Below are 27,690 nucleotides of genomic sequence, written 5' to 3' on the forward strand. Positions count from 1 at the left end.
CACTATTCCAAATGGTTAGTGGCAGTAATTAGTGACATCCCAAAGCCATTCCACCTTTGGATCAGGATTGGCTAACTCTCCACTAACCTATAGCACACCATGACTGTAGTGTGCACCAACTACAAAATGCTTGCCCAGGCTACTCCGACAGCTCCTCCCAAAGTCCGGGACATCTACCACCAAGAAGATCATAGAGTCATACAGCACGGAAACAGGCTCTTCGGTCCATCTCATCCATGCTGAACATGGTGCCCACCAAGGCCAAGGACAGAGGCCAGAGGGGAACACCACCACCTACGGGTTTCCCTCCAAGTCACACACCATCCTGACTTGGAAATACATCATTACGGAAATACATCTTCTTGGAAATACTTCACCGTCGCTGGGTCTGAACCCTGGAACTCCCTCCCCGACAGTATTGTGGGAGCACCTTCCCCAGAAGGACTACAGTGGTTCAAAACATCAGTTCACCCTGACCTTCTCAAGGCACAATTTAGAATTTAAGAGGCATTTAGACAGACGCATGAACAGGCAGGGAACGGAGGGATATGGACCATGTGCAGGCAGATGTGCAGTTTAGAGACACCAGAGATTGCAGATGCTGGAATTTGGAGCAACACACAAAGTGCTGGAGGAACTCAGCGGGTCAGGCAGCATCTATGGAGTGAAATGGACAGTCAACAGTTTGAGTCCAGAACCTTCATCTAGACTGTCCAGTTTCCTCCATAGATGCTTCAGGTTACTACCATCGGGGAGGAGGTACAGGAGCCTGAAGACCCACACTCAACGATTCAGGGACAGCTTCTTCCCCTCCGCCATCAGATTTCTGAACAGTCCGTGAACCCCTGAACACCACCTGGTTATTCCTCTTTTGCACTATTTATTTATTTTTGTAACGCAGTTATGTTTTGCACTGTACTGTTACCGCAAAACAACAAACTTCACCACATATGTCAGTGATAATAAACCTGATCCTGATTCTGCCTGACCTGCTGAATTCCACATGTGCAGTTTAATTTGGCATCATGGTCAGCACAGATGTCGTGAGCCCGTCCCTGTGCTGTACTGTCTTACGTTCTACTGGTACCACCACCCTCCCACCGCAATAAAAACTGAAGACAGAAGAAAGTTGGAGAGCTCCTGCAAACTTGTGCGCCTGGGGTGAGAGCCCAGTGGTTTCGGTTGGTAGGGGACTGGGTCCAATTCTGTTGATGTCTTTGGGTGAGAGTTCCCGCCCAGTGTGTGGTGTCTGCACAGTTCGCTGAGAAGGGAACTGAGTCCAGCCGCTCATCACTCAGCCGCCTGGTTGGTTTTGTTTCTGGCTGAAGTTATATCCTGGAGATCGGGATGCAGTTCCGCGGCCCCTGGGCCCCCGAGATCCCCCTGTTCGCCCCCACTCCCGTCCACCCCACGCCGTTCCACATAGAGGACATCCTGGGGCGGGACCGCGCTGGGTCACAGAATCACGCCGCTGTCCCGGCCGCCCTGCCGCCTCTCCTGCCCTTGCCGCCCGGCTACAGCAGCGGGTTTTATCAGGACATCAGCCCCGGGTACCCGGGTCTGGCTCCGCGCTTGTACAGGACTCCGGTCTTCTCTGACAGCCCGGCCCCTGGAGAGCTCCGGCATCACATCTACAGACCCCTGGCACAAGGTAGGGGGGCACTGAGAGGGGGGCGAGGGAGGGAGGGAGGGGGAGAGGGTTAGAGAGGGAGGGGGCGAGATGGGAGGGGGGATGGCAAAGGAGGGAGGGAGAAAAGGCGAGGGAAAAGGGGGGGAGAGGGGTCACAGAGGGAGGAGGACATGGAGGGGAGAGCCAGGGGTAGTAAGAGAGGGTGAATGGGCGGGAGAGGAGGAGATGGGAGGGGAGAGAGGGAGGGAAATGGGGAGGGAAAAGGGGGAGAGAGGGAGGTGACGAGGAGTAAGAAAGGGGGTGAAAGGGGGGAGGGAGGGGTAGAGGGAGAGGGGAGGAGGAGGGAGAGAGGGGAGGAGGGAGAAGGGGAGGGGGAAAGGAAGGCAGGAGATAAAAGGGGATGAGAGAAGGGGAGAGGTAGAGAGAGTGGGAGGGGAAGGGGAGGGGAGAGGAGGGGAGGGGAGAGGAGGGGGGAGAGTGGGGGGGAGGTAGAGAGGAGGGAAATCAAAAATGGAAGAAAATACAAGGAATAGAATGAAATGAAAAGAAAAAAAATGACAAAAATAAGCAAAATGAATTACTAATGGGAGTGGTAGGTAGAGATACGTTGGAAATCGGAGAGCGAGGGAGAGTGAGCAACGAGCAATGAAACGGTGGCGCAGGAGCCCTGAACTGCAGAGAGAGGAGTCCTGCTGAGAAGCGGGATCGGGGGCAGTGGGACGGAGATCTGGGCAGTGGGACGGAGATCTGGGGCAGTGGGACGGAGATCTGGGCAGTGGGACGGAGATCTGGGGCAGTGGGACGGAGATCTGGGGCAGTGGGGAGGGGGATCTGGGGGCAGTGGGACAGAGATCTGGGGCAGTGGGACAGGGAGATCTGGGGCAGTGGGACGGAGATCTGGGGGCAGTGGGGAGGGGAGATCTGGGGGCAGTGGGACGGAGATCTGGGGGCAGTGGGGAGGGGAGATCTGGGGGCAGTGGGACAGAGATCTGGGGCAGTGGGGAGGGGGATCTGGGGCAGTGGGACGGAGATCTGGGGGCAGTGGGGAGGGGAGATCTGGGGGCAGTGGGACAGAGATCTGGGCAGTGGGGCAGGGAGATCTGGGGCAGTGGGATGGAGATCTGGGGACAGGGAGATCTGGGGGCAGTGGGACAAGGGGATCTGGGGGCAGTGGGGCGGGGATCTGGGGGCATTGGGGCAGGGAGCTGGGGAACTCCGGGCTGGAAATCAGTGAGAGTAAATGACAATCGCAGTGAGAAAAGTGCAGGTGTCGAACATTCTGGCACACTTGTGCATTGTCAACAGAAAGAAAGGAAAGCAATTCAGACCAAATAATAATGCGAGAAGGTCTCGGTGAATGTTGAGTGTGGGGTTCCACTTTCTCCAGGGGACAGATGTCAACATTCTGTCAGTTCAGCCCTGCAAAAGGGCGTGCTCTCCCTGCACCCTCCTGTACTTGTGTCCCTCCAGTGCAGGTCTCCGGGGTACCGTTTCCCACTCCCACCGCCCTTCCTGATCTTTAGCCTGGCCTGGGTTTGACGATGAAACCCCAGTGGGTAGCGAGAGACACCAGCTCCCGGCAATCAAAGTAATCACATTTAGTCAGTGAGCAATACAGCGCGGGTACAGGCCCTTCGGCCCAGCCAGTCTATGCTGACCACTGTGCTCGGGGTTTGGGGAATGGTGATCAGGACACTACCATAATCTCATGACACAGGCCCTTTGGCCCATCGTGTCCATGCCGACCATCATGTACAAATCCCATTTACCAGCACTTGGTCCCAACCCTTCTATAGAGTTATAGAGCACAGAATGATCCCACAAGGATCGGTTCTGGGACCTCTACTTTTCGTGATATTTATTAATGACTTGGATGAGGGGGTAGAAGGGTGGGTTAGCAAGTTTGCAGATGACACAAAGGTCGGTGGTGTTGTGGATAGTGTGGAGGGCTGTCAAAGCCTGCAGAGCTGGGCTGAGAAGTGGCAGATGGAGTTCAATCCAGAGAAGTGTGAGGTGGTACACTTTGGAAAGACAAACTCCAAGGCAGAGTACAAAGTAAATGGCAGGATTCTGGGCAGTGTGGAGGAGCAGAGGGATCTGGGTGTTCATATCCACAGATCACTGAAGGTTGCCTCACAGGTGGTTGGGTAATTAAGAAAACTTATAGGATGTTAGCTTTCATAAGTCGTGGGATCGAGTTTAAGAGCCGCGAGGTAATGATGCAGCTTTACAAAACTCTGGTTAGACCACACTTAGAGTACTGTGTCCAGTTCTGGTCACCTCATTATAGGAAGGATGTGGAAGCGTTGGAAAGGGCACAGAGGAGATTTACTAGGCTCTTCCTGGATTGGAGAGTATGGATTATGAGGAGAGATAAGGGAGCTAGGGCTTTACTTTTTGGAGGGAAGGAGGATGAGGGGAGACTTGATGGAAGTGTACAAAATATGAAGAGGAATAGATAGAGTGGACAGCCAGCGCCTCTTTCCCAGGGCACCAATGCTCAATACAAGAGGGCATGGCTTTAAGGTAATGGGTGGGAAGTTCAAGGGAGATATCAGGGGGAGGTTTTTCACCCAGAGAGTGGTTGGTGCATGGAATGCGCTGCCTGGGGTGGTGGTGGAGGCTGATATGTTGGTCAAGTTCAAGAGATTGTTAGATAAGCATCTGGAGAAATTTAAAATCGAGGGATATGTGGGAGGAAGGGGTTAGATAGTCTTCGGCGTGGTTTAAAGGTTGGCACATCATGGTGGGCTGAAGGGTCCGTATTGTGCTGTGTTGTTCTATGATTCTATGATCTATGATTAGAGAAACAGGCCCTTCAGTCTGTCTAGTCCAATGCTGGCCGTGGTGCACATCAAGCTTTTGTTTTGTGTACCATCCAGCAGAAATGTATAAAATTATGAGGGGCATAGGGTGGACAAGCAATATCTTTTTTCCATTATTAAGTGATCCAATACCAGAGAGCATGCATTAAAGAGGAGAGGGGTTAGGTTCAGAACAGACTTGAGGGGTACGTTTTTTACTGAGAGAGGGGTGGATGCCTGGAATGTGTTGCCTGATAGGGTGGTGGAGGCAAATTCATTGGGGGCTTTTAAGAGGGGCTTGGATGGGCACATGAATGAGAGGAAAATAGAAGGATATGGGCATTCTGTAGGTCGGAGGGATTAGCTATGTCGGCACAACATTGTGGGCCGAAGGGTTTGTTCTGTGCTGTACTGTTCTATGTTCTATAGTACAAAAGGAAAACAGAATGTGTTGCAGTCACAGAGAAAGTGCAGTAAGTGCAAGGGCCATGACGGGGTAGATTGGGAGATCAAGAGCTCATCTTTTAGCATTTGAGAAGTCCAGTCAAGAGTCTGATAACAGAAGCTGTCCTTGAGCCTGGTGCGATGTGCCTTCAGGCTTTTGTACCTTCTGCCCGATGGGAGGGAGGAGAAGAGAGAATGTCTGGGATGGGAGGGGCCCTCGATTATGCTGGCTGCTTTACCGAGGCAGCGAGAAGTATAGGTGGAATGAATGGAGGGGAGGCTGGGATCATTTGAGATACTTAAAGAGGAGGTAAATACATTTTCGTATGATCAGGGAATTGAAGGTTATGGGGAACTGGCACAGAAGAGGAGATGAGGCTTGGGGCAGATCAACCATAATCACATTGACCGTGCGACAGACTTGAGGGGTCGAGTAGCCTACTCCTGCTCCTATTTTCTTGTGTTCAAACCTATTTTTATATTAAGTGTATCAAATCGGGCAGAAAAATAATAGAAAGGATGATTAAAACTTTTAGAAGGGAATAGTATAAATAGTTTAAAAAGGACAAAAGACTGCTCTTAAAGGAGGAAAGTGGATTAATTGAAGGATTCCACAAGATGAAACAAGGACTAAATAATCTCCAGTACTATATCCTTCTTCAATTCAACAAGGTTTGTGTAATTAGTATAACTAATACTACTTTTATAGTATGGTTGTTAACAGCGCCAATAGTTTTGACACCAATTGCTTATCTTGAATTCTCGAAAGCTGCTCTGCTCTTTCAATTCATCTGTTTGCTTTACTTTCAGCGCTAAGTATTGCATTTCCTGTGTTATTTGTGTTACAGTTCAAAATTTCTAATTTCTCTATGTTAAAAACAACCTGAGGTATCAGAATTGGGCTGTCTCGGGGGTAACCCGCCTCTAGAGTCTGAGGCAGTTGTTGCATGAGTGCCTCTGTCCTTTCACCCAGTGTCCTGCACACCTGGATAACCCTCCCTGGCTTCCAGTGGAGCAGTTATGAAATCATTGAAAGTTTTTCCAAATCCCTTGTCCCACCTCTGTGATCTTTGGGTTCGTCCAATTCTAGATCACCCCCTATTTTAATCATTCCACCATTGGAAGCCTTCAGCTGTCTGATCTATTTTAATTTAGATTTAAGATAAGATTTCTTTATTAGTCACACGTACATCGAAACACACAGTGAAATGCATAGCATGCCCACAACTTCCTAACCGTTTGTACGTCTTTGGAACGTGGGCGGAAACTGGAGCACCCGGAGGAAACCCACGCAGTCACGGGGGAGAATGTACAAACTCCTTACAGACAGTGGCCGGATTTGAACCATAGAACATCGAACAGTACAGCACAGGAACAGGCCTTTTGGCCAATGAGGTTGTACTGAACTAATCAAGCTAATGGCACCTAATCTCTTCTGCCTGCACACGGTCCATATCCCTCTACTCTCTGCTCATTCATGTCCCTATCTAAGAGCCTCTTAAACACCTCTATCCTATCTGCCTCCACCACCACCCCTGGCAGTGCATTCCAGGCACCCACCATTCTCTGTGTAAAAAAAACTTGCCCCGCACATCTCCTTTGAACTTTCCCCCTCTCACCTTAAATGCATGTCCTCTGGTATTAGACATTTTGACCCTGGAAAAAGATACCGGCTGTCTACTCAATCTATGCCTCTCATAATTTTATAAACTAAGACTCAGGTCTCTCCTCTGCCTCTGATGCTCCAGAGAAAACAACTCAAGTTTGTCAATCTCTCCTTATAGCACATGCCCTCTAATCCAGGCAGCGTCCTGGTTTGCCCTCCCTTATTTCCAAACCTCTCCATGTCTTCCCCATCTCCATAGGTGCCCCCTTAGATCCCTGCTCCCCTCCATTTCCAGCTCCTCGTTCCTGCTCAGTTCCCATTCCTCTGCCATTGATGACCATGCCTTCAGCTGCCTGGGCCCCGAGCTCCAGAATTTACCCGAACCTGTTTCCACACACGGAGCTTCTCATTAAGTTCAAATTCCCCAGTTTGAACTTCAAAGTCTGAAGGTAAAGTGATGAGGTCAGTGAATGAAATGCTGTCAGATTGGCACAAAAATCTGCTTCATCGCCTCCTGAGGGACCTTGACAGGGTCGATGTGAAGAGAACAGTTCCTCTTGTGGGAGAATCAACATAGCTCAGCTCGTCACAGAAACCAGCCTCCCCTCCATCTACCCTTCTCTCTGCCTCGGTAAAGCAGCCGACATAATCAAAGACCCTACCCATCCTGGACATCCTCTCCACCCCCCCTCCCATCGGGCAGAAGATACAAAAGCCTGAAAGCACGTACTACCAGGCTCAAGGACAGCTTCTCTCCTCTGTTATAAGACTATTAAACGGTCCCCTAGTACGATAAGATGGACTCTTGACTTCACAATCTACCTTGTTTTGCCCTTGCACCTTATTGTCTGCCTGCGCTGCACTTTCTCTGTAACTGTAACACTTTATTCTGCATTCTGTTATTGTTTTCCCTTGTACTGCCTCAATCTACTGATGCGATGAAATGATCTGTATGGATGGTATATAAAACAAAGATTTTTGCCGTACCTCGGTACACGTGACAGTAATGAACCAATTAAGAGAAAGCTGGGTACATCCTTGGAAAGCAAGGGGGTGAAAGGTTACCAGGGATGGATGTGAATTGATGGGAACATGGACCTGAGGTTACAACCTGATTGGCCATCATCTTATCGAATAGCAAGGCAGGCTCGTGGGGCCGAGTGGCCTTCTCCAGCTCCTGATTTGTACATCCTTCAGGGTAGGAGATCTCCATTCTTACTGAGTTTGGGCCCATACCTGAATCCATCTTGCCCAACTGGCTGGGTGAACTTCCCAACCTCGTCCTCTGGACGTATCAAACTGAGCAGAACAAGGGATGGGCACTTCATGTCACTGATGCCTCTAGCTCACAGTGTAAGCATAAATACAGCACCCTAAACAGCCCCTGAAGTGTGGGTGGTGCAGCTAGAACATAGAACATGGAACATTGAACAGTACAGCACAGGAACAGGCCCTTCAGCCCATGATATCTGTGCTGAGCACGATGCCAAATTAAACTAATTCCTTCTGCCTGCACATGATCCATATCCCTCCATTACATGCATATTCATGAGTCTAACTAACATCCTCAAACATCACGATTGTATCTGCGTCTACCAGCACCCCAGCAGTCTGTTCCAGGCACCCATTACTCTGTGTGTCAAAAAAACTTGCCCCGCACATCTCCTTTAAACTTACCCCCTCTCACCTTAAAGCTATGCCCTCCATTATTCGATGTTTTCACCCTGGAGAATTGGTTCTGGCTCTCTACCTTATCTATGCCTCTCATAATTTTAGCCAGTAGTGCTGGTACCTCACAGCTCCAGAGACCCGGGTTCGACCCTGACCCCTGGCGCTGTCTGTGTGGAGTTTGCATGTTCTCCCTGTGACCGTGCGGGTGTCCCCAGGGTGCTTCGGTTTCCTCCTGCAACTCCCAGCAGAATGATCCCTTCAGTCTCATTCCCCTGCGCCTTATTCCCTGCATCCTTGCAACATTCTTTCTCACCTTCCCATTAATTCCCCATGGATTGTTTTACCCCTCACCTGCACATTAGGGACAATTTACAGCAGCAAATTAACCACCTGCATGTCTTTGGGATGCCATGGAATCAATGTGCCGAATGGCTTCTCTTCTGTGCCATACTAAGTAACCTGTTAGCATGGGAGGATCCCTGGCACGCAGCAGTCAACTCCATTGGCTGGATGGAGGACATAGGATATTGAGTACAGGAGTTGGGACAAGTCATTGGTGCGACCACACTTGGAGCACTGTGTGCAGTTCTGGTCGCCCAGCTACAGGAAGGATGTCCTTAAGCTGGAGAGGGTGCAGAAAAAATTCACAAGAATGTAACTGGGATTGGAGGGCTTGAGTTATAAGGAGAGACAGGATAGGCTTCTTCGCTCCAAGCATTTTTCCCTGGAGCGAAGGAGGCTGAGGGGTGACCTTATAGAGGTTTATCGAACCTTGAGGGGTGTTGATAAGGTGGTTGGTCACAATCTTTTTTTCCCAGGGTCGGGGAGTCTAAAATTAGAGGGCATGGGTTTAAAGTGAGAGGGGAAAGATTTAAAAGGGATCTGAGGGGCAAGTTTTTCACTCAGAGAGTGGTGGGTATATGGAAAGAGCTGCCAGAGGAAGTTGTAGAGGTGGGTACAACAAAGACATTTGGACAGGTTCATGGATAGGATATTTATTTAAGATAAATGGGCCATACACAGGCAAATGGGACAGGAGCAGGTCAGCAGGGACGAATTGGGCTGAAGGGCCTGTCTCTATGCTGTGACATCAATTGCAGCAGACCTCAGCAATGTTCCAGCTCTGTACTTAAAACCCCCAGGATCCACCCACCCCCGAGAGTAGTGCCTGGTTCCCCTTTCCCTCCGAGCAGGGTGTAATTTGATGGTTTGCGTGTGTCTCAATAGTAACTGACAATACTTACACACCACCCCCCTCCCCCCCCCCCCCCCCCCCCCCCCGGCTTTACTTACAATGGCAACTGGCTTTCCTCTGTTAAAATAAAGCTCAGCTTTTGCAAAATTTGATTTATTTTCTCAAGACTATTTTAAAAATGTAGCTTTGAATATTCTTCCTGTTGATCATGATTTTTTAATGAAGATAATATATTTATATAACAGCAATTGTCAATGTTTTCAATGCACAGGAAGTGTTTGAACATGGGTAACTAGCTGCCAAGGCTTGATAGGAACACATTTCCTTGTTACAGGGCAGTATATAAGCAATTATAGCAATATGGTGTCGTTTGAGGCTAGTGTGGTTAGCATGGAAAAGAGGAACTAATTTGCAACAGTGATCACAGGCAGAGGCAAGCTGCATACTCCTTCTGTGATCTGGTATGATTTGGGTAACTGCTCTGTTAATGGACGTTGCAGGTGAAAGTGGTGGGGGCAGCAGTGAACATGCCGAGGGTGGGAAACAAGGTGTGGAGGTGCACTGGGGAGCAAACTGGCTTTTTAGAAGACCCTGACGCACAAGAGGTTCTGTCTTATGAGGATAGGTTGAGCGAGCTGGGGCTTTTCTCTTTGGAGAGGAGGATGAGAGGTGACTTGATAGAGGTGTACAAGATGATAAGAGGCATAGATGGAGTGGACAGTCAGAGACTTTTTCCCCGGGCGACAATGGCTAACACGAGGGGGTATAATTTTAAGGTGATCGGAGGAAGGTATAAGGGGGATGTCAGTGATAAGATTTTTACACAGAGAGTGGTGGGTGCGTGGAACGCACTGCCGGCAGAGGTTGTGGGGGCAGATACGTTAGGGACATTTAGGAGACTCTTAGATAGTCACATGAATGATAGGGAAACCGAGGGCTATGTGGGAGAGAAGGGTTAGATGGATCTTAGAGCAGGATAAAATGTCAGCACGACATTGTGGACCAAAGGGCCTGTGCTGTAATGTTCTATGTTCTATATTCTTGATGCTGGAATCTGGAGCAACACACACAAAATGCTGGAGGAGCTCAGCAGGTCAGGTAGCATCTATGGAGGGAAATAAACTCTCCCTGATGAAGGGTCTTGATCCAAAACGTCAACTGTTTATTTCCCTCCATAGATGCTGCCTGACCTGTTGAGTTCCTCCAGAATTTTGTGCACATCTTAGGAAACTCTGCAGTCATAAAGCCACAGAGTCATAGAGTCATACAGCACAGAAACAGGCCCTTCGGCCCAACTGGTCCATGCCGACCAAGATCTCCATCTAAGCTAGTCCCATTTGCCCACATTTGGACCATATCCCTCCAAACCTCTCCTATCCATGTACCTGTCCAAGTGCCTTTTAAATGTTGTTAATGTACCTGCCTCGACCACTTCCTCTGGCAGCTCATTCCATATACTGACCACTCTCTGGGTGAAAAAGTTGCCCCTCAGGTTCCTATTAAATCTCTCCCCTCTCACCTTAAACCGATGCCCTCTAGTTTTTGATTTCCCAACCATGGGAAAAAGACTGTGTGTGTTGACCCTATCTATGCCCCTCATGATATTATAAACTTCATTAAGATCTCACCTCATTCTCTTGCGCTCCAATGAAAAAAATCCCAGCCTGCTCAACCTCTTTCCATCACTCAGTCCCTCGAATCCCCGCAAAATCCATGTAAATCTCCTCTGCACTCTGTCCAGCTTAATGGCATCTTTCCTATGGCAGGGTGACCAAAACTGAACACAATATTCCAGGTGTGACCTCACCAACATCTTGTATAACTGCAACATAACATCCCAACGTCTGTAGTCAGTCCCCTGATTAGTGAAGGCCAGTGTGCCAAAAACCTTTTTTCACCACCCTGTCTACCTGTGATGCCACTTTTAGGGAACCATGTACAAATCATGGAGATGTACAGCATTGAAATGGGCCCTTTGGCCCACCATGTCTATGCTGACCTTTATTGCCCATCTACATTCGTCCTATTTGGCTGCCTTCAGACTGTGTCCTGCTCTGGAAGAAGAAGAGACCCCTCGGCCCCTCCAGGATGCTACACTTAGCAGGAAAGGCCATTCAGCCCCTCGAGCTTGTTACAACAGGAGGAGGCCATTTAGCTCTTCTCAAGGTAGTTATTTGCGAGCCCCCCTTTGCTTATTGTATCAAGTTAAGGCCCCGTATCTAAGAAAGGTTGTTATGGCTCTGGAGACGGTCTGGAGGAGGTTCACAGGAATGATTCTGGGAGTGGAAGGCTTAACATATGAGGAGTGTTTGATAGCTCTGGGCCTGCACTCGATGGACTTCAGAAGGATGAGGGAGGATCTCATTGAAATCTACCGAACACTGAAAGGCCTGGATAGAGTGGACGTGGAGAGGATGTTTCCATCAGTGGGAGAGTCTAGGATCCGAGGGCACAGCCTCAGAATAAAGGGATGTCCCTTTGGAACTGAGATTTTTTTCTTCAGCCAGAGGGTAGTGAATCTGTGGATTTTGTTGCCATGAAGACTTTGGAGGCCAAGTTATTGGGTGTATTTAAGACAGAGGTTGATAGGTTCTTGATTGGTAGGGGGGTTAAGGGTGTCGGGGAGAAGGGGGTTGAAAAATAGAATCAGCCATGATTGAATGGCGGAGCAGACTCGATGGGCCGAATGGCCTGATTCTGCTCCTATATCTGAAGGTCTTATTTATCTACCTCTGCATTAAAATTGTCCAAAGACTTCTCTTCCACTGCTCTTTGAAGAAGAGAGTTCAAAGACGGCCCTGTGGGAGGAATGTTTTACCTCGGATGGAAGACCCCTTACCTTCCAGCAGTAACTCCCTGGTACTGGATTCTCCCATTCTGAGTGATGAGCTCCAGAAAATGAGGGGTAGTCTCTGGGATCAGACATTAAACACAGTGCCACAAATGGTAGAACTGCTTCCTCACAGCTCCAGAGACCCGGGTTCGGTGTGGAGTCTGTGTGGAGTTTGCAGGTTCTCCCTGTGACCGCATGGGTTTCCCCCGGGTGCTCCCGGTTTCCTCCCACATCCCAAAGACCTGTCAGTTGGTAGGTTAATTGGCCGCTGTAAATTGCCCCTGGTGTGTAGTTGAGTGGCAGAATCTGGGAAGAATTAATGGGAATGTGGGGAGAAAAAATTGGGATTAATGGAAATATATACGATGGCTATCACAGATTTAGTGGGCTGAAGGGCCTGTTTCTGTACTGTGTGACACTCTGCTTTATGTCTTTACACCCAGGTTCAATCTTCCTTCTCATTTGGATGTAGAGACCTCATAGAGTCATATACAGCACGGAAATAGGCCCTTCAGCCCAGCTTGTCCACCAAGCTAGTCCCATTTGCCCATGTTTGGCCCCTATCCGTCTAAACCCCTCCTATCCATGAACTTGTTCAAATGTCTTTTAAGTATCGTTATTGTACCTGCCTCAAGCACTTCCTCTGGCAACTCATTCCATATATGCACCACCCTCTGCGTGAAGAAGTTGCCCCTCAGGTCCCCTCAGTAGTGCTACCGGGCAAAAAGGTATTCTGGGCGGTATTTAATGGAAGTGTACGTACTCATAGAGTCATAGAGCAATACAGCACAGATACAGGCCCTTCGGCCCAACCAGTCCATGCTGACCACGATGCCCACCCATCTAGTCCCAATGTCCTGCATTTGGCCCATATCCCTCCAAGCCCCACCCCTCCATGTACCTATCCAAGTGCTTCTTAAATGACACTGTTGTACCTGCCTCACCCACTTCCTCTGGCAGCTCGTTCCATATACCCACCACCCTCTGCGTGAAAAAGTTGCCCCTCAGGTCTCTTTTAAACCTTTCCCCTCTCACCCTAAACCTATGCCCCCCAGTTTTGGACTCCCCTACCCTGGGGAAAATACTGTTACTGTCCACCTTATCTATGCCTTAAACACTTCTGTAAGGTCGCCCCTCATTCTCCTATGTTCCAAGAACCCCTGCTTCTAATTCATGTGTTTGTACATCTGTCCATGCTTGTGCAAGTTTGTGTGCTCGTAACTTCAGGTGTGTTTGCATGCTCATGTGTTTGTATGTTTGTGAGACCATCCCTTTTGGAAATACTATGGTCCAGATGCCAGCGGGGCAGTTGCCTGCACTGCATTTTCTCTGTGACTGCAACGCTATATTCTGCATTCTGTTTTCTTTTTGCTACCTTGATGTAACTATGTAAGGCATGATCTGCCTAGGTGGCACACAAAACATGTATCTTGGGACATGTGACCATCATAAACCATTACCAATACCAGTTGAGGGCTCTGGCCATTGAAGAAGTGGGTGCTGTTCTAAGTGGGACTGAGCTTGGGGCCAATAGTTTGGCATCAAAACCCAACTGAATGTTATTTATGTAGAAGCCAAGGGCAGTGAGAACTGTTTCGATTGATAAAGACCACATCCCCAGAGGGAACATTACAAAAAGCGAGAAGTCTTTGTTTATCCTTCACACCAAATGTACCACAAAGTTATCTGTACATCTAAGAACTTCACACCACAAAGGAGGCCATTCTGCCCATTGTTACCAGCCTGCCTCTTAGCCAGTGCAATACCAAACTAATCCCACATACCCAACCAATTTTGATGTTCATCTAATTTCCCACTATAATTGCAATGATCTGTTTCAAGTCATTTCCTGTGGTAAAACCCAACTGGCCTCTGTTGATTGACTGCTCTGAAGCTGATGAACCCCTATCCCTTGCATCCCCAACAAGTGTCATGATCCCCCTTTCAATGTTCCTGATCATTATAACTTCTTTCAAATCAGCTCTCAGCTTTCCCCGCTCTAGTGAAGACAATCCCAGAGACTCGCGTCCCTTCCCTGCCCAGTTTCCAAGTGCAGAGGCTGCAGAAGCTCACACAGCCAGCCCTCTGATCAATGGCTAATCTGAAACGTGAGGTGCTAGCTTTTTGTCAGGAGTATAGGCGATCTGGCATGAGGTGACAGGTCATGTGTGGAGGGTGGATTGCGTTGTTCGTTGCGTTCGTAGGCTGTCGATATCATGCAGTGAAGAGCTCAGAGCTGCAGCCAGGATTCTAACTGTGGCCAAACTAAAGAAAAGGAAGAATATATAGCATGTTTTCACACTGCAATGATTTCACAGTCAATAAGTTGTTTTCAATTTGCAGTCACAGATCAGATGCAAGTCATTCAAATTGTCAAGTAGATAACTGGTCAATGCTGGTGATGAGTCACAGAGTCATACAGCACGGAAGCAGGCCCTTCAGCCTAAATGGTCCATGCTGACTGTGTTGCCCAGCGAGTTATTCCCATCTGCCCACGTTTGGCCCAGGGCCCTCTAAACCTCTCCTATCCATGGACTTATCTAGATGGCTTTTAAACGTTGCTAATGTGCCCGCCTCAACCACTATTTCTGGCAGCTCATTCCAAATACGCTCCACCCTTTGTGTGAAGAAGCTGCCCCTGATGTCCCTTTTAAATCTCTCGCCTCTGATCTCAAACCTATGCCCTCTTGTTTTTAGCACCCCCTCCCTGGGGAAAAAAAACCTTCCTAACTTCTCTCTTAAGTGCACTCCTACACTTCTTGCAGTCATCAAGAGATTCACTAGTTCCCAATTGCTCATGCGCAATGTATGTCTCCCTCTTTTTCTTAACCAGAGCCTCAATATTTCTTGGGTCATAGAATCATAAAGCACAGAAAAAGGCCTTTCAGCCCATGAACTCCATGGTAACCATTAAGCACCCATTTACACTGATCTGATGCTAATACCATTCATAAGAGGCATAGGCACAGAAACAGGCTCTTCAGCCCATCATGTCCATGGAATGAAAGGCATAACCTATGAGGAGCGTTCGATATTTCTGGGACTGTACTCAATGGACTTCAGAAGGATGAGAGGGGATCTCATTGAAATCTACTGGATACTGAAAGGCCTGGATAGAGTGGATGTGGAGAGAATGTTTCCATCAGTGGGAGAGTCTAGGATCTGAGGCACAGCCTCAGAGTAAAGGGACATCCCTTCAAGACCATTAAGTCCCTTTAGGTGGATTCAAAATTGCTCAGAGGTGGGAAGCAGAGGGTGGTGGTTGAAGGTTGTTTCTTGGAATGGAGGCCAGTGACTAGTGGTGTGTCGCAGGGGTCGGCGTTGGGACCCTCATTCGTCGTTATTTATATAAACGATTTGGACGCAAATGCATAAGGCTTGATCAGTAAGTTTGTGGATGACATGAAATTAGGAGGTGTTATTGACAGTGAAGAAGGTTATCGTAGATTACAGGGGGATCTTAATCAGTTAGTGAAGTTGGCTGAGGAGTGGCAAATGGATCTTAATACAATTAAGTGTGAGGTGATGCATTTTAGAAAGTCAAACCAGCGTAGGACTTATACTATCAATGGTAGGACACCAGGGAGTGTAGTGGAACAGAGGGACCGAGGAGTACATGCATAGCTCATCGAAACTGCATCACAGGTAGACAAGGTGGTGACAAAGGTGTTTAGTACGCTGCCTTCATCAGTCAGGGCATTCGGTACAGGAGATGAGACGTTATGTTGCAGTTGTATAAGTAGTTGGTGAGGCCGCACTTGTGTACAGTTTGGCTGCCCTGTTATAGAAAAGACATAGTTAAACAGTTATAGGGAGAGGTTGGCCAGGCTAGGTCTTTATTCGTTGGAACGTAGGAAAATGAGGGGCAACCTTATAGAAGTGTTTAAAATTATGAGAGGCATCGATAAGATGGACGGTGACAGTCTTTTCCCCAGGGTAGGGAAGTCCGAAACTAGGGGGCACAGGTTTAGGGTGAGAGGGGAGGGATTTAAAAGGGACTTGAGGGACAACTTTTTCATGCAGAGGGTGGTGAGTATATGGAACGAGCTGCCAGAGGAAATGGGTGAGGCAGGTACAACAGCATCACTTAAGAAGCAATTGGATAGGTACATGGAGGGGCGGGGCTTGGAGGGATTTGGGCCAAACGCAGGGAATTGGGACTAGCTGGGAGGGCACCAGGGTTGGCATTAACTGGTTGGGCCAAAGGGCCTGTATCCTTGCTGTATCGCACTATTACTGAGATGAGGAGGAATTTATTCAGCCATAGGGTGGTGAACCTGTGGAATCCATCGCCACAGAGAGGCGTGGAGGCCAAGTCATTGGGTGTATTTAAGACAGAGATTGAGATGTCCTTGATTGGCAAGGACATTAAGGGATACAGGGGGAAGGCGGGAGAATGGGGTTGAAAAAAACTCAGCCATGATTGAATGGTGGAGCAGATTCGATGGGTCGAATGGCCTAATTCTGCTCCTATATCACATAGTTGTATGACCATCCAGTACCCATCTATACTCATCCCATTTACCAACACTTGGTCTGTAGTCTTGTCCGGCTGGGCGATTCAAGTACTTGTTTAGAAACTTCTTAAATGTTGTGAGAGTCTCTGCCTCCATCACCTCCACAGGTGGTGTGTTCCAGATTCCAATGACCCTCTGGGTGAAAGAAAAAACCCTCAGATCCTCCCTGAACCTCCAGTTTTTGACACCTTTGTTATGGGGAAAAGTTTCCTATCATCTACCCAATTTTGCCTCTCATAATTTGGAATTGGAATTGGTATTGGTTTATTATTGTCACTTGTAATGAGGTACAGTGAAAAACTTGTCTTGCACACCGTTCATACAGATCAATTCATTACACAGTGCATTGAGGTAGTACAGGGTAAAACAATACAAAATGCAGAATAAAGTGTCACAGCTACAGGGAAAGTGCAGTGCAGACAGACAATAAGGTGACAGGTCATAACGAGGTAGACTGTGAGGTCAAGTGCATGTTATTGTAGTAGGGAACCATTCCCTAGTCTTATAACAGTGGGATAGAAGCCGACCTTGAGCCTGGTGGTACGTGCTTTCAGGCTTTTGTATCTTCTGCCTGATGGGAGGGGGGAGAAGAGAGAATGTCCGGGGTGGGTGGGGTCTTGCAGGCAAGTGGCTGTGTCTGTTTGGTCCTGGAAGTCCTAGAGTGGAGCCAAAAACTGTGTTTTGCATGCCAACCATACAGATCATTTCATCACATCAGTACATCGAGGTATTAGAAGGGAAACAGAATGCAGAATAAAGTGTTACAGTTACAGAGAAAGTGCAGTGCAGGCAGACAATAAGGTGCAAGGCCATGATGAGGTAGATTGTGAGGTCAGGAGCCCATCTTATTGTACAAGAAAAATTAGTTCCATACGATATAATGACATTTGGAAAACTTATTTTGAATCTGCAGCTCAGATCTGTTCTAATTAACTAAATCTAACAAAAATGTCACTAAAATTTAAAATTAATCAAGATCTGTAGCTAACCTGTAGCTAATTAACCTATCAGTGCAACTTTTGTGATCTCAGCAAACAGTGTTTCCAAGTTACAAAAACTTCATGCTATAGACAGTTCTCGGAACTGTATTTAAAAAGAAGAGTTCTTCCGCTCAGAGGAAGATGGTCGGGAACAATTTCTGTGGTCCAGATCGTCTGTGGTCCGGCACCAGTTAAGTCCCAAGGGTGCCAGGTTTCATGTACGTTGAATTCTCCCACTTTAAGTAATCCCCACCCCCCTTTCCCCACAACTTCCACCCCCCCACCACCATGCTTCTCTTCTTCCCTTTCCTAGTCTATCTCTTTTTTCTACCTTTTTATTCCGCTTTCTCTCCTTACCTTTGACCCATCCCCCGGTGGATCTGCTCTCCCCTCCTCCCCCGCACCTGCCTATCACTATCTCTCACCTGCATCTACCGATCACCACCCTGTGCCTACCCCACCTCCCCTCTTTTGTCCACCTATCACTGCTCTGCTTTTCCCTCCTATATATCAGGCTTCCCCTTTTCCTATCTTCAGTCCTGAAGAAGGGTCCTGACCCGAAACGTTGACCACCTGCTTTTCTCCACGGATGCTGCCTGGCCTGCTGAGTTCCTCCAGCATCAGAGAGTTTTTCATCTAGATCCCAGCATCTGCAGTCCTTTGTTTCTCAAGAGAGTTTCAACCAGAATATTCTTTTTTAGGTAAAACTATGCACAGTATTCCAAGTGTGGACCACAACCCTGATCTCCCAATCTACACCATCGTGGCCCTTGCACTTCATTTGTCTGCCTGCACTGCACTTTCTCTGTAACTGTAACACTATATTCTGCATGCAACACACAAATTGCTGGAGAAACTCAGCTGATCAGGCAGCATCTATGGAGGGAAATAGACAGCTGGTATAAATAGTGTCTCCACTGTATTCTGCATTTTGTTTTTTCTTTTTACTACCTTGATGCATTTACGTATGGCATGATCTGTATGGATGGCATGCAGACAAAGGCTTTTCACTGTATCTCAGAACATAGAGCATAAAACATAGAACAATTACAGCACAATTCAGGCCCTTCGGCCCACAAAGCTGTGCCGAACATGTCCCTACCCTAGAAATTACTAGGCTTACCCATAGCCCTCTATTTTACTCAGCTCCATATACCGATCTAACAGTCTCTTGAAAGACCCTATCGTATCAGCGACATGTGACAATATAAACCAATACCAATATAACTGCGAGAAAACCTCCCTATTCTTAAACTCCAGTCCCTTCACAATAAAGGTCAACATACCATTTGTCTCCCTAACTACTTGTTGGACCTACCTGCCAACTTTTTTTGGATTCACACCTAGATCCCTCTGAACTTCACTCACTCTGAACTGTCTCTTACTGACGTGCATGACCTCACACTTCCCCACACTAGACTCCATTTGCCAGGTTTTCATCCAATCACTCGATCTACCTGCATCCCATTGCAGAATCACAAAGACTTCACCACATCTTCCATATATTTTTGTATCATCGGCAAACTAGTTTCGTTCCTCCAGGCTATTAAAGTAAATGGAACACAGAACAGTGTGATATTGTGCCAAACTAATTATACTAGCAGTTAAATGAATCAGAATCAGGTTTATTATCACTGACATATGTCGTGAAATCTGTTGTTTTGTGGCAGCAGTACAGTGCAAGACACAAAGACATAAAATTTACTATAAGTTGCAAATATAAATAAACAGTACAAAAGGGGAATAATGATGTAGTGTTCATGGGTTCATGGACCATTCAGAAATCTGATGGCGGAGGGGAAGAAGCTGTTCCTGAATCGTTGAGTGTGGGTCTTCAGGCTCCTGTACCTCCTCCCCAATGGTAGTAATGAGAAGAGGGCGTGTCCCGGGTGATGAGTGTTCTTAGTGATGGATGCCGCCTTCTTGAGGCACCGCCTCTTGAAGATGTCCTCGATGGTGGGGAGGGTCGTGCCCTTGATGGAGCTGGCTGAGTCTACAACCCTCTGCAGCCTCTTACGATCCTGTGCATTGGAGCCTCCGTACCAGGTAGTGATGCAACCAGTCAGAATGCTCTCCACCGTACATTGATAGAAATTTGTAAGAGTCTTTGGTGACATACCAAATCTCCTCAAACTCCTAACAAAGTAGAGCCGCTGGTGTGCCTTCTTTGTGATTGCATCAATGTGTTGGGCCCAGGATAGATCCTCTGAGATGTTGATGCCCAGGAACTTGAAGCTGCTCACCCTTTCCACCGCTGACCCCTCAATGAGGACTGGTGTGTGTTCTCCCGACTTCCCCTTCCTGAAGTCCACAATCAGTTCCTTGGTCTTGCTGGCATTGAGTGTGAGGTTGTTGTTGTGACACCACTCAACCAGCCGATCTATCTCACTCCTGTACGCCTCCTCGTCGCCATCTGAGATTCTGTCAACAACAGTGGTGTCATTGGTGAATTTATAGATGGCGTTTGAACTGTGCTTAGCCACAGTCATGAGTGTAGAGAGAGTAGAGTAGTGGGCTAAGCACACATCCTTGAGATGTACCTGTGTTGATTGTCAGCGAGGAGGAGATGTTACTACCGATCCGGACAAACTAAACTAAACTAATCCCTTCTGCCTACACAATGTCCATATCCCTCCATTCTCGCACATTCATATACTTATCTAAGAGCCTCTTAAACACATCTATTGTATCTGCCTTCACTACCACCCCAGGCAGCACATCCCAGGCACCCACCGCTCTCTGTGTAAAAACTTGCCCCACACATCTTACCTTAAATGCATGCCCTCTAGTATTAGACATTTCGACCCTGGGAAGAAGATATTGGCTGTCTACCCTATCTATGCCTCTCATAATCTTATAAACTTCTATCAGGTCTCCCCTTAGCCTCTAATCCAGGCAGCATTTTGCTAAACCTTTTCTGCACCCTCTCCAAAGCCTCCACACCCTTCCTGTAATGGGGCAACCAGAATGGGATGCAATATTCCAGATGTAGCCTAAGCAGAGTTTTATAAAGTTGCAACACAACTTCCCAACTCATGAATTCAATGCCTCGACTAATGAAAGCAAGCATGCCATACGCTTTCTTTACCACCCTGTCAACCTATGCAGCCACTTTCAGAAAGCTATGGACTTGGACCCCAAGATTCCTCTGTACATCAACACTGTTAAGGGTCTTGCCAGTCCCTTTACATCTGAGGGCAAGTAGTAAACGATCGAGGGCCAAGAACTGATCCCTGGGATACTCCACTAGTTACATCCCTCCAGCCTGAAAAGGACCCATTTTGTTCCAACTTTTTGCTTTAACGTGACATCCAGCTTTCAGTTGATGCCAGCACACTTCCTCCAGTACCTTGGCCTTTTAATCTCACGTGGAGCCTTGTCAAATTTCCGCAGGCAAGGAGTATTTCTGGAACCCCTTTGTACCGCGTACCTTGTACAAGAGGAAAGGAGGCCAGGTGAGATTTTCCAATGATCAGACCCTTGAGTTGGAGAAGAAGTTCGAGAACCAGAAGTACCTCTCGCCCCCTGAGAGGAAGCGATTGGCTAGAATCCTACAGCTCAGCGAGAGGCAGGTGAGTGAGGAGGGAGACCAGAGGAAATAGCCTTGAATCCTCAGAGCTGGGCAGGAGACACCATTTGTGTTTGAACGGGAGAAAGATAACAAAAGAATGGACATCCATCCCTTTAAGCCATCAAGGTCATGGCTGATCTTCTACCTCAGCACCATTTTCCTGCAATATCCCCACGTCTCTTGATTTCCGGTAATATCCAGAAATCTACTTATCTCTGATCTGAATGAACTGAGCCTGCACTGCCCTCCGACGCAGAGAACTCCACAAATTTGCAACCGTCTGGCTGAAGACATACCTCCTCATCTCGGTCCTAAACAGCTGAACCCCTTACCTTCTCAGACTGTGCCCACTGGTTCTACACGTCTCAGCCATAAGACCACAGAGGAGCAGAATGAGGCCTTTCGGCCCATCGGGTCTGCTCCGCCATTCAATCATGGCTGAATTTTTTTTCAACCCCATTCTCCTGCCTTCTCCCTGTAACCCTTAACCCTATTACTAATCAAGAACCTATCAATCTCTGCATTAAATACACCCAATGACTTGGCCTCCAAAGCCGTCTGTGGCAATGAATTCCACAGATTCACTGCCTTCTGGCTGAAGAACTTCCTCCTCGTCTCAGTTCAGTCAGAATCAGAATCAGGTTTATTATCACTGACATATGACGTGAAATGTGTTGTTTTGTGGCAGCAGTACAGTGCAAGACATAACGACATAAAAATTACTATAAATTACAAAAATAAATAAATAGTGCAAAAAAGGAATAACGAGGTAGTGTTCATGGGTTCATGGACCGTTCGGAAATCTGATGGCGGAGGGGAAGAAGCTGTTCCTGAGTCACTGAGTGTGGGTCTTCAGGCTCCTGTACCTTCTCATTGATGGTTCTCAGTTCTAAAGGGATGTCCCTTTATTCTGAGGTTGTGCCCTCAAGATCCTAGACCCTTCTGTTAATGGAAACGTCCTCTCCACGTCCACTCTATCCAGGCCTTTCAGTATCCGGTAGGTTTCAATGAGATCCCCCTCATCCTTCTGAACTCCATCGAGTACAGGACCAGAGCCATCAAATGCTCCTCATACTTTAAGCCATGGGTAACACCATCTGCATCCAACCTGTTGAGCCCTGTAATAATTTTCTGTTTTAATCAGATCTTCCTTCATTCTCTTAAACTTTACTGTCACAGTCATAGAGTAATACAGCACAGAAACAGGCCCTAACTCGTCCAAGATGCCCCTCTAAGCTCGTCTCATTTGCCTGCATTTGGCTCATATCCCTCTCCTCAGTCTCTCCCCATACAGCAAACCCGTCATCTCTGCAACCACACACAAAACACTGGAGGAACTCAGTGGGTCAGGCAGCAGCTGTGGATGGAAGTGGACGGTCGACATTTCAGACTGAGACCCTTCACCTGGACTGTAGAGGAAGATGTCCAGATGAAGGACCTCGACCCGAAATGTCGACTTTCCATTCCCCTTCGTAGATGCTGCCTGACCCGCTGAGTTCTCCAGCGTTTTGTGTGTTGCTCCACAGATTCCAGCATCTGCAGTCTTTGGTGTCTCCATCTCTGGGGGCAGTGTGCTGAATATCCACCATATTCCCTCAAGAGTAAGTCCATCCCTTCTTAGGCAAGGAGACCAAAACTGCACATAATGGTCCAGGTGTGGTCTTACCAAGGCACAACATAATTCCAGTGAGACATCTTTACTCCTGTACTTGAATCCTCTAATAAAATCGGAATCAAATTTATTGTCACTGTCTAAGATGACGTGAAATGTGTTGTTTTGAGGCAGCAGTACAGTGCAAAGACATAAAATTACTTTAAATTACAAAATAAATAGTTCATGGACCTTTGTTCATGGGTTCATGGATGTTCAGAAATCTGACGGCAGAGGGGAAGAAGCTGTTCCTGAATCGCTGAGTGTGGGTCTTCAGGCTCCTGTACCTCCTTCCTGACAGTAGTAACGAGAAGAGGGCATGTCCTGGATGGTGAGGGTCCTTAGTGATGGAAAAAGTTCTAATATAACGTTTGCCTTCCTAATTATTCACTGTATCTGTGTGTTGGCTTGCAGTGACTGGTGGATGCGGACATCTGGAGCCATTTGAACATTACCCCACCTCTCATCATTAAAAAGATAATCTGATTTTCTCCTTTACACTTTCCACATTATATTCCATCTTGCCCACTCAGTCAGCTTGTCCATATCCCCTCGAAACCCCTTCACATTATCCTCCCTGCTCACAATTGGACGGCACAGTGGCACAGCGGGTAGAGCCACCGCCTCACAGCCCCAGAGACCCGAGTTTGATCCTGACCTCGGGCGCTGTCTGTGCGGAGTTTGCACGTTCTCCCTGTTTTCCCCGGGTGCTCCAGTTTCCTCCCACGTCCCAAAGACGTGTGGTTGGTAGGTTAGTCTGCCACTGTAAATTGCCCAGAGCGTAGAATCTGGGAGAAGCTGATGAGAACGTGGGGAGAAGAAAATGGGATTAGTGTAAAAGACCCACACTCAACGATTCAGGAACAGCTCCTTCCCCTAGCGGTTAGCGTAACGCTATTACAGTGCCAGCGACCCGGGTTCAATTCCGGCTGCTGTCTGTAAGGAGTTTGTACGTTCTCCCCGTGTCTGCGTGGGTTTCCTCCGGGTGCTCCAGTTTCCTCCCACATTCCAAAGACGTACGGGTTAGGAAGTTGTGGGCATGCTATGTTGGCGCCGGAAGCGTGGCGACACTTGCGGGCTGCCCCCAGAACACTCTACGCAAAAGGTGCATTTCACTGTGTTTCGATGTACATGTGACTAATAAAGAAATCTTATCCTATCTTATCAGATTTCTGAGCAGTCCATGAACCCATGAACGCTACCTCATTATTCCTTTATTTTGCACTTTTTATTTATTTTGTAATTTATAGTAACTTTATGTCTTTGTACTGTACTGCTGCCGCAAAACAACACATTTCTCGACATATAAGTCAATGATAATAAATCTGATTGTGATTTTGAAATGGGTGGTTTATAGCACAGACTCAGTGGGCCAAAGGGATTGTTTCGCTGCTGTATCTCTCTGTGGCTGTGACCATTACAAGATTCGCACTTCAAGAGCTCCTCGGCTTCACAGCCAATCAAGTACTATTGAAGTGTTCTCTCTCTTGTAATGATCGCACTGTTTCATCACCTTCTCCCGGGTCAGGGGTAGAGGAAAGCTCTCTCTACACATCCACAAACATAAAGGGGTTGTGTGTGGAGATCCTCTAACCCATTCTTTATCTGCTTCATTTTTTTCTCTCCCTCCGCAGGTGAAGACCTGGTTCCAGAACAGAAGAGCAAAATGGCGGCGACTGAAGCAGGTACCAGAGGTTTTAAACTTTACCCCTTGCCCTGTAACTCCCCAGTGATGTGGTGTGTTGTACCAATGACGTACCGTGCGGCCCCAAACAACGGGTCCTCGGTGCTCTGATGGAGTAAGGTGGTGACCTGTTTCAAATTCCTTGTCTGCACAAGTGGAAAATCAGGAACTCTGCACTTCACAACCCCTCATGTAACTGCAAAGTGCTGACACTGTTATAGAGTCACAGAATCATACAGCACAGAAACAGGCCCTTCGGCCCAACTCACCCATGCCAACCAAGGTGCCCACCCAAGCCAGTCCCATTTGGCTGCATTTGGCCCCTATCCCTCTAAACCTTTCCTATGGTAGTACTTGTTGTTATGGTACCTGCCTGAACCACTGTTGTGATGTAGACAGCTAGTTTTTGCACATCAAGCTCCCAAAACAGCATTGTGATCAAGGACAGCTTCTATCCCACTGTTATCAGACTTTTGAACGGTCCCCTTGTACGATAAAGAACTCCTGATCTCCCAATCTACCTTGTCATGGCCCTTGGACCTTATTTATCTGCCTGCACTGCACTTTCTCTGTAACTGTAACATTATATTCTGCATTCTGAAATTGCTTTTCCCTTTGTGCTACCTCAATGTGCATCTGTATGGAATGATCTGTGTGGATGGCAAGCAAACAAACGCTTTTCACTGTATTTTGGTTCATGTGACAGTAATAAACCAACGACCAATGATCAGATAATCTCAGAATCTGTTGAGACAATGCTAGTCACACAGTCACAGCGTCACACAGCGCAGAAACACGTCCTTTGCCTCACCTCGCTGACCATTAGGTATCCATCGATACTCATCCCATTTACCAGCACTTGCTCCTATGCTTTGGCAATTCAAAGGATGAATTGTAGACCAGGGCAACACGGAAAGAAAATCAGGGAAGTGATGATGCTGGAAGTCTGAAACAAAATGCGAGAAATACTCGAGACACAAGAGACTGAAGATGCCGGAATATGGAGCAACAGGCAATCTGCTGGAGCAACTCAGGGGGTCAACCAACATCGGGATCCCTTTATGTTGATGCTTATCTCCCTCCAGCCTCTGTCCCCCACCTTGCTGTTATTTTTCCCTTTCTGTTCTCTCTCTCTTTCTCTCCCTCCATCCACCATTCACCTGCCACTGTCTCCCCTCCCCTACCCGGCACTACCTGCCTGTCATCTTACACCCCTCCTCAGTCCACCAATCACCTCAGACTCCTGCCTCACCCCTCCCCCTCTCCTCTTTATACCGGCCGTCTCCCCCTCTTCCACTCTCAGTCCTGAGGCAGGGTTTCGACCCGAAACGTCGACAGTTCCTTCCTTCCCCACAGATGCTGCTCGGCCTGCTGAGTTCCTCCAGCAGTTTGTTTATTGCTAGAAATACTCAGCAGGTCAGGCAGTAGCTGTAGGGCTAGAAACAGGCATCGATGTTTCAGTTAGCTGTCTCTCCCTTTCCAGCATTTTCTGTTTTTGTGTCAAACCTCCTGAAACGATAGTTTATGTCACCGAAGGAAGTCTCTTGTCCCATTGTGTTCCTGTGGGAAAGAAATGCACTAGGTTGACCCTACTTTCTGCACCCAGTCCATAGCCCTGCAGCTGTCAGCTCCAAGACCACCCCCAGGTACTATTTAATGGGCTTCTCCCCCCACCACCCCTCTCAGGCAGTGAGTCCCACACCCTCCTTCATTTGTTGCGTGAAATAATTCTTTCTCAACTCAGCTTGAAGGCAGAATACAAGGTTAATGGCAGGACTCTTAGCAGTGTGGAGGAACAGAGGGATCTTGGGGTCCACGTCCACATCGCTCAAAGTTGCCGTGCAGGTTGATAGGGTTGTTAAGAAGGCATATGGAGTGTTGGCCTTCATTAGTCGGGGTATTGAGTTCAAGAGCCATGAGGTGATGTTGCAGCTCTATAGAACTCTGGTTAGACCACACTAGGAGTATCGTGTTCAGTTCTGGTCGCTTCATTATAGGAAGGATGTGGATGCTTTAGAGAGGGTGCAGAGGAGATTTACCAGGATGCTGCCTGGATTGGAGAACATGTCTTATGAGGATAGGTTGAGTGAGCTAGGGCTTTTCCCTTTGGAGAGGAGGAGGATGAGAGGTGACTTGATAGAGGTGTACGAGATGATCAGAGGCATAGATCGAGTGGACAGTCAGAGACTTTTTCCCAGGGTGAAAATGGCTAACACGAGGGAGGAAGGTATAAGGGGGATGTCAGGGGTAAGTTTATTACACAGAGAGTGGTGGGTGTGTGGAACGCACTGCTGGCAGAGGTTGTGGGGGCAGATACATTAGGGACATTTAAGACTCTTAGATCGACACATGAATGATAGAGAAGTGGGGGGCTATGGAGGGAAGGGTTAGTTAGATCTTAGAGCAGGATAAAATGTTGTCAGGATTCTTTAAACAGTACATCTGTAGAAATTTGTTGCGGTGTTTGATGACAAACTGAACCTCCTCAGAAATTAAAGATGCTGGCACGTGTAATATAACATGTTATACTTGCCATGTCCTTACTTAAGAAATAAGAGCAGGATGGGGCTATTCATTCCCTCAAGCCTGCTCTGCCATTCTATAACATCAGAGCTGATTTCCTCCAGTATCCCCATATCCCTTGATTCTCTTAACATCCAGAAGTCTACTGATGTCAGTTTTGAAGGTAATCACTGACTAAGCCTGGAGACACACAGAGACTGCAGATGCTGGAATTTGGAGCAAAAGATTAAACTGCATGAGGAACTCAGTGGGTCGGGCAGCATCTGTGGAGGCAGAAGGATGGTTGATGTTTCAGATGGAGACCCTGAGATAGGACTGAGAGTGTAGAGAGGAGATAGCCGGTATATAGAAGTGTAGGGAGGGGTGAGACAGAGACTGGTAGATAAGATAAGATAGAAACATAGAAGATCTATGGCACAATTCAGGCCCTTCGGCCCACAAAGCTGTGCCGAACATGTCCCTACCCTAGAAATTACTAGGCTTACCCATAGCCCTCTATTTTACTCAGCTCCATGTACCTATCCAAAAGTCTCTTAAGAGACCCTATCGTATCCGCCTCCTCCACCGTTGCCGCCAGCCCA

The 27,690-nt window shown here is 47.7% G+C and overlaps 1 protein-coding gene across 2 annotated transcripts in view; it reads left to right on the plus strand.

Moving 5' to 3' along the window:
• The first annotated feature begins 1,286 nt into the window (after positions 1–1,286).
• Positions 1,287–27,690, plus strand: part of LOC127583102 (hematopoietically-expressed homeobox protein HHEX-like) — a 60,089-nt gene continuing 33,685 nt past the window's right edge. For both annotated transcript variants that reach the window (XM_052038859.1, XM_052038866.1), the window contains exons 1-3: positions 1,287–1,651; positions 21,074–21,252; positions 24,537–24,587. In XM_052038859.1, the coding sequence (XP_051894819.1) occupies positions 1,348–1,651; positions 21,074–21,252; positions 24,537–24,587 (534 nt within the window). In that variant the 5' untranslated portion in view covers positions 1,287–1,347. The remainder of the gene's footprint in view (positions 1,652–21,073; positions 21,253–24,536; positions 24,588–27,690) is intronic.

This window comes from Pristis pectinata, chromosome 2 (genome assembly GCF_009764475.1).
Source record: "Pristis pectinata isolate sPriPec2 chromosome 2, sPriPec2.1.pri, whole genome shotgun sequence".
Lineage (NCBI taxonomy): Eukaryota > Metazoa > Chordata > Chondrichthyes > Rhinopristiformes > Pristidae > Pristis > Pristis pectinata.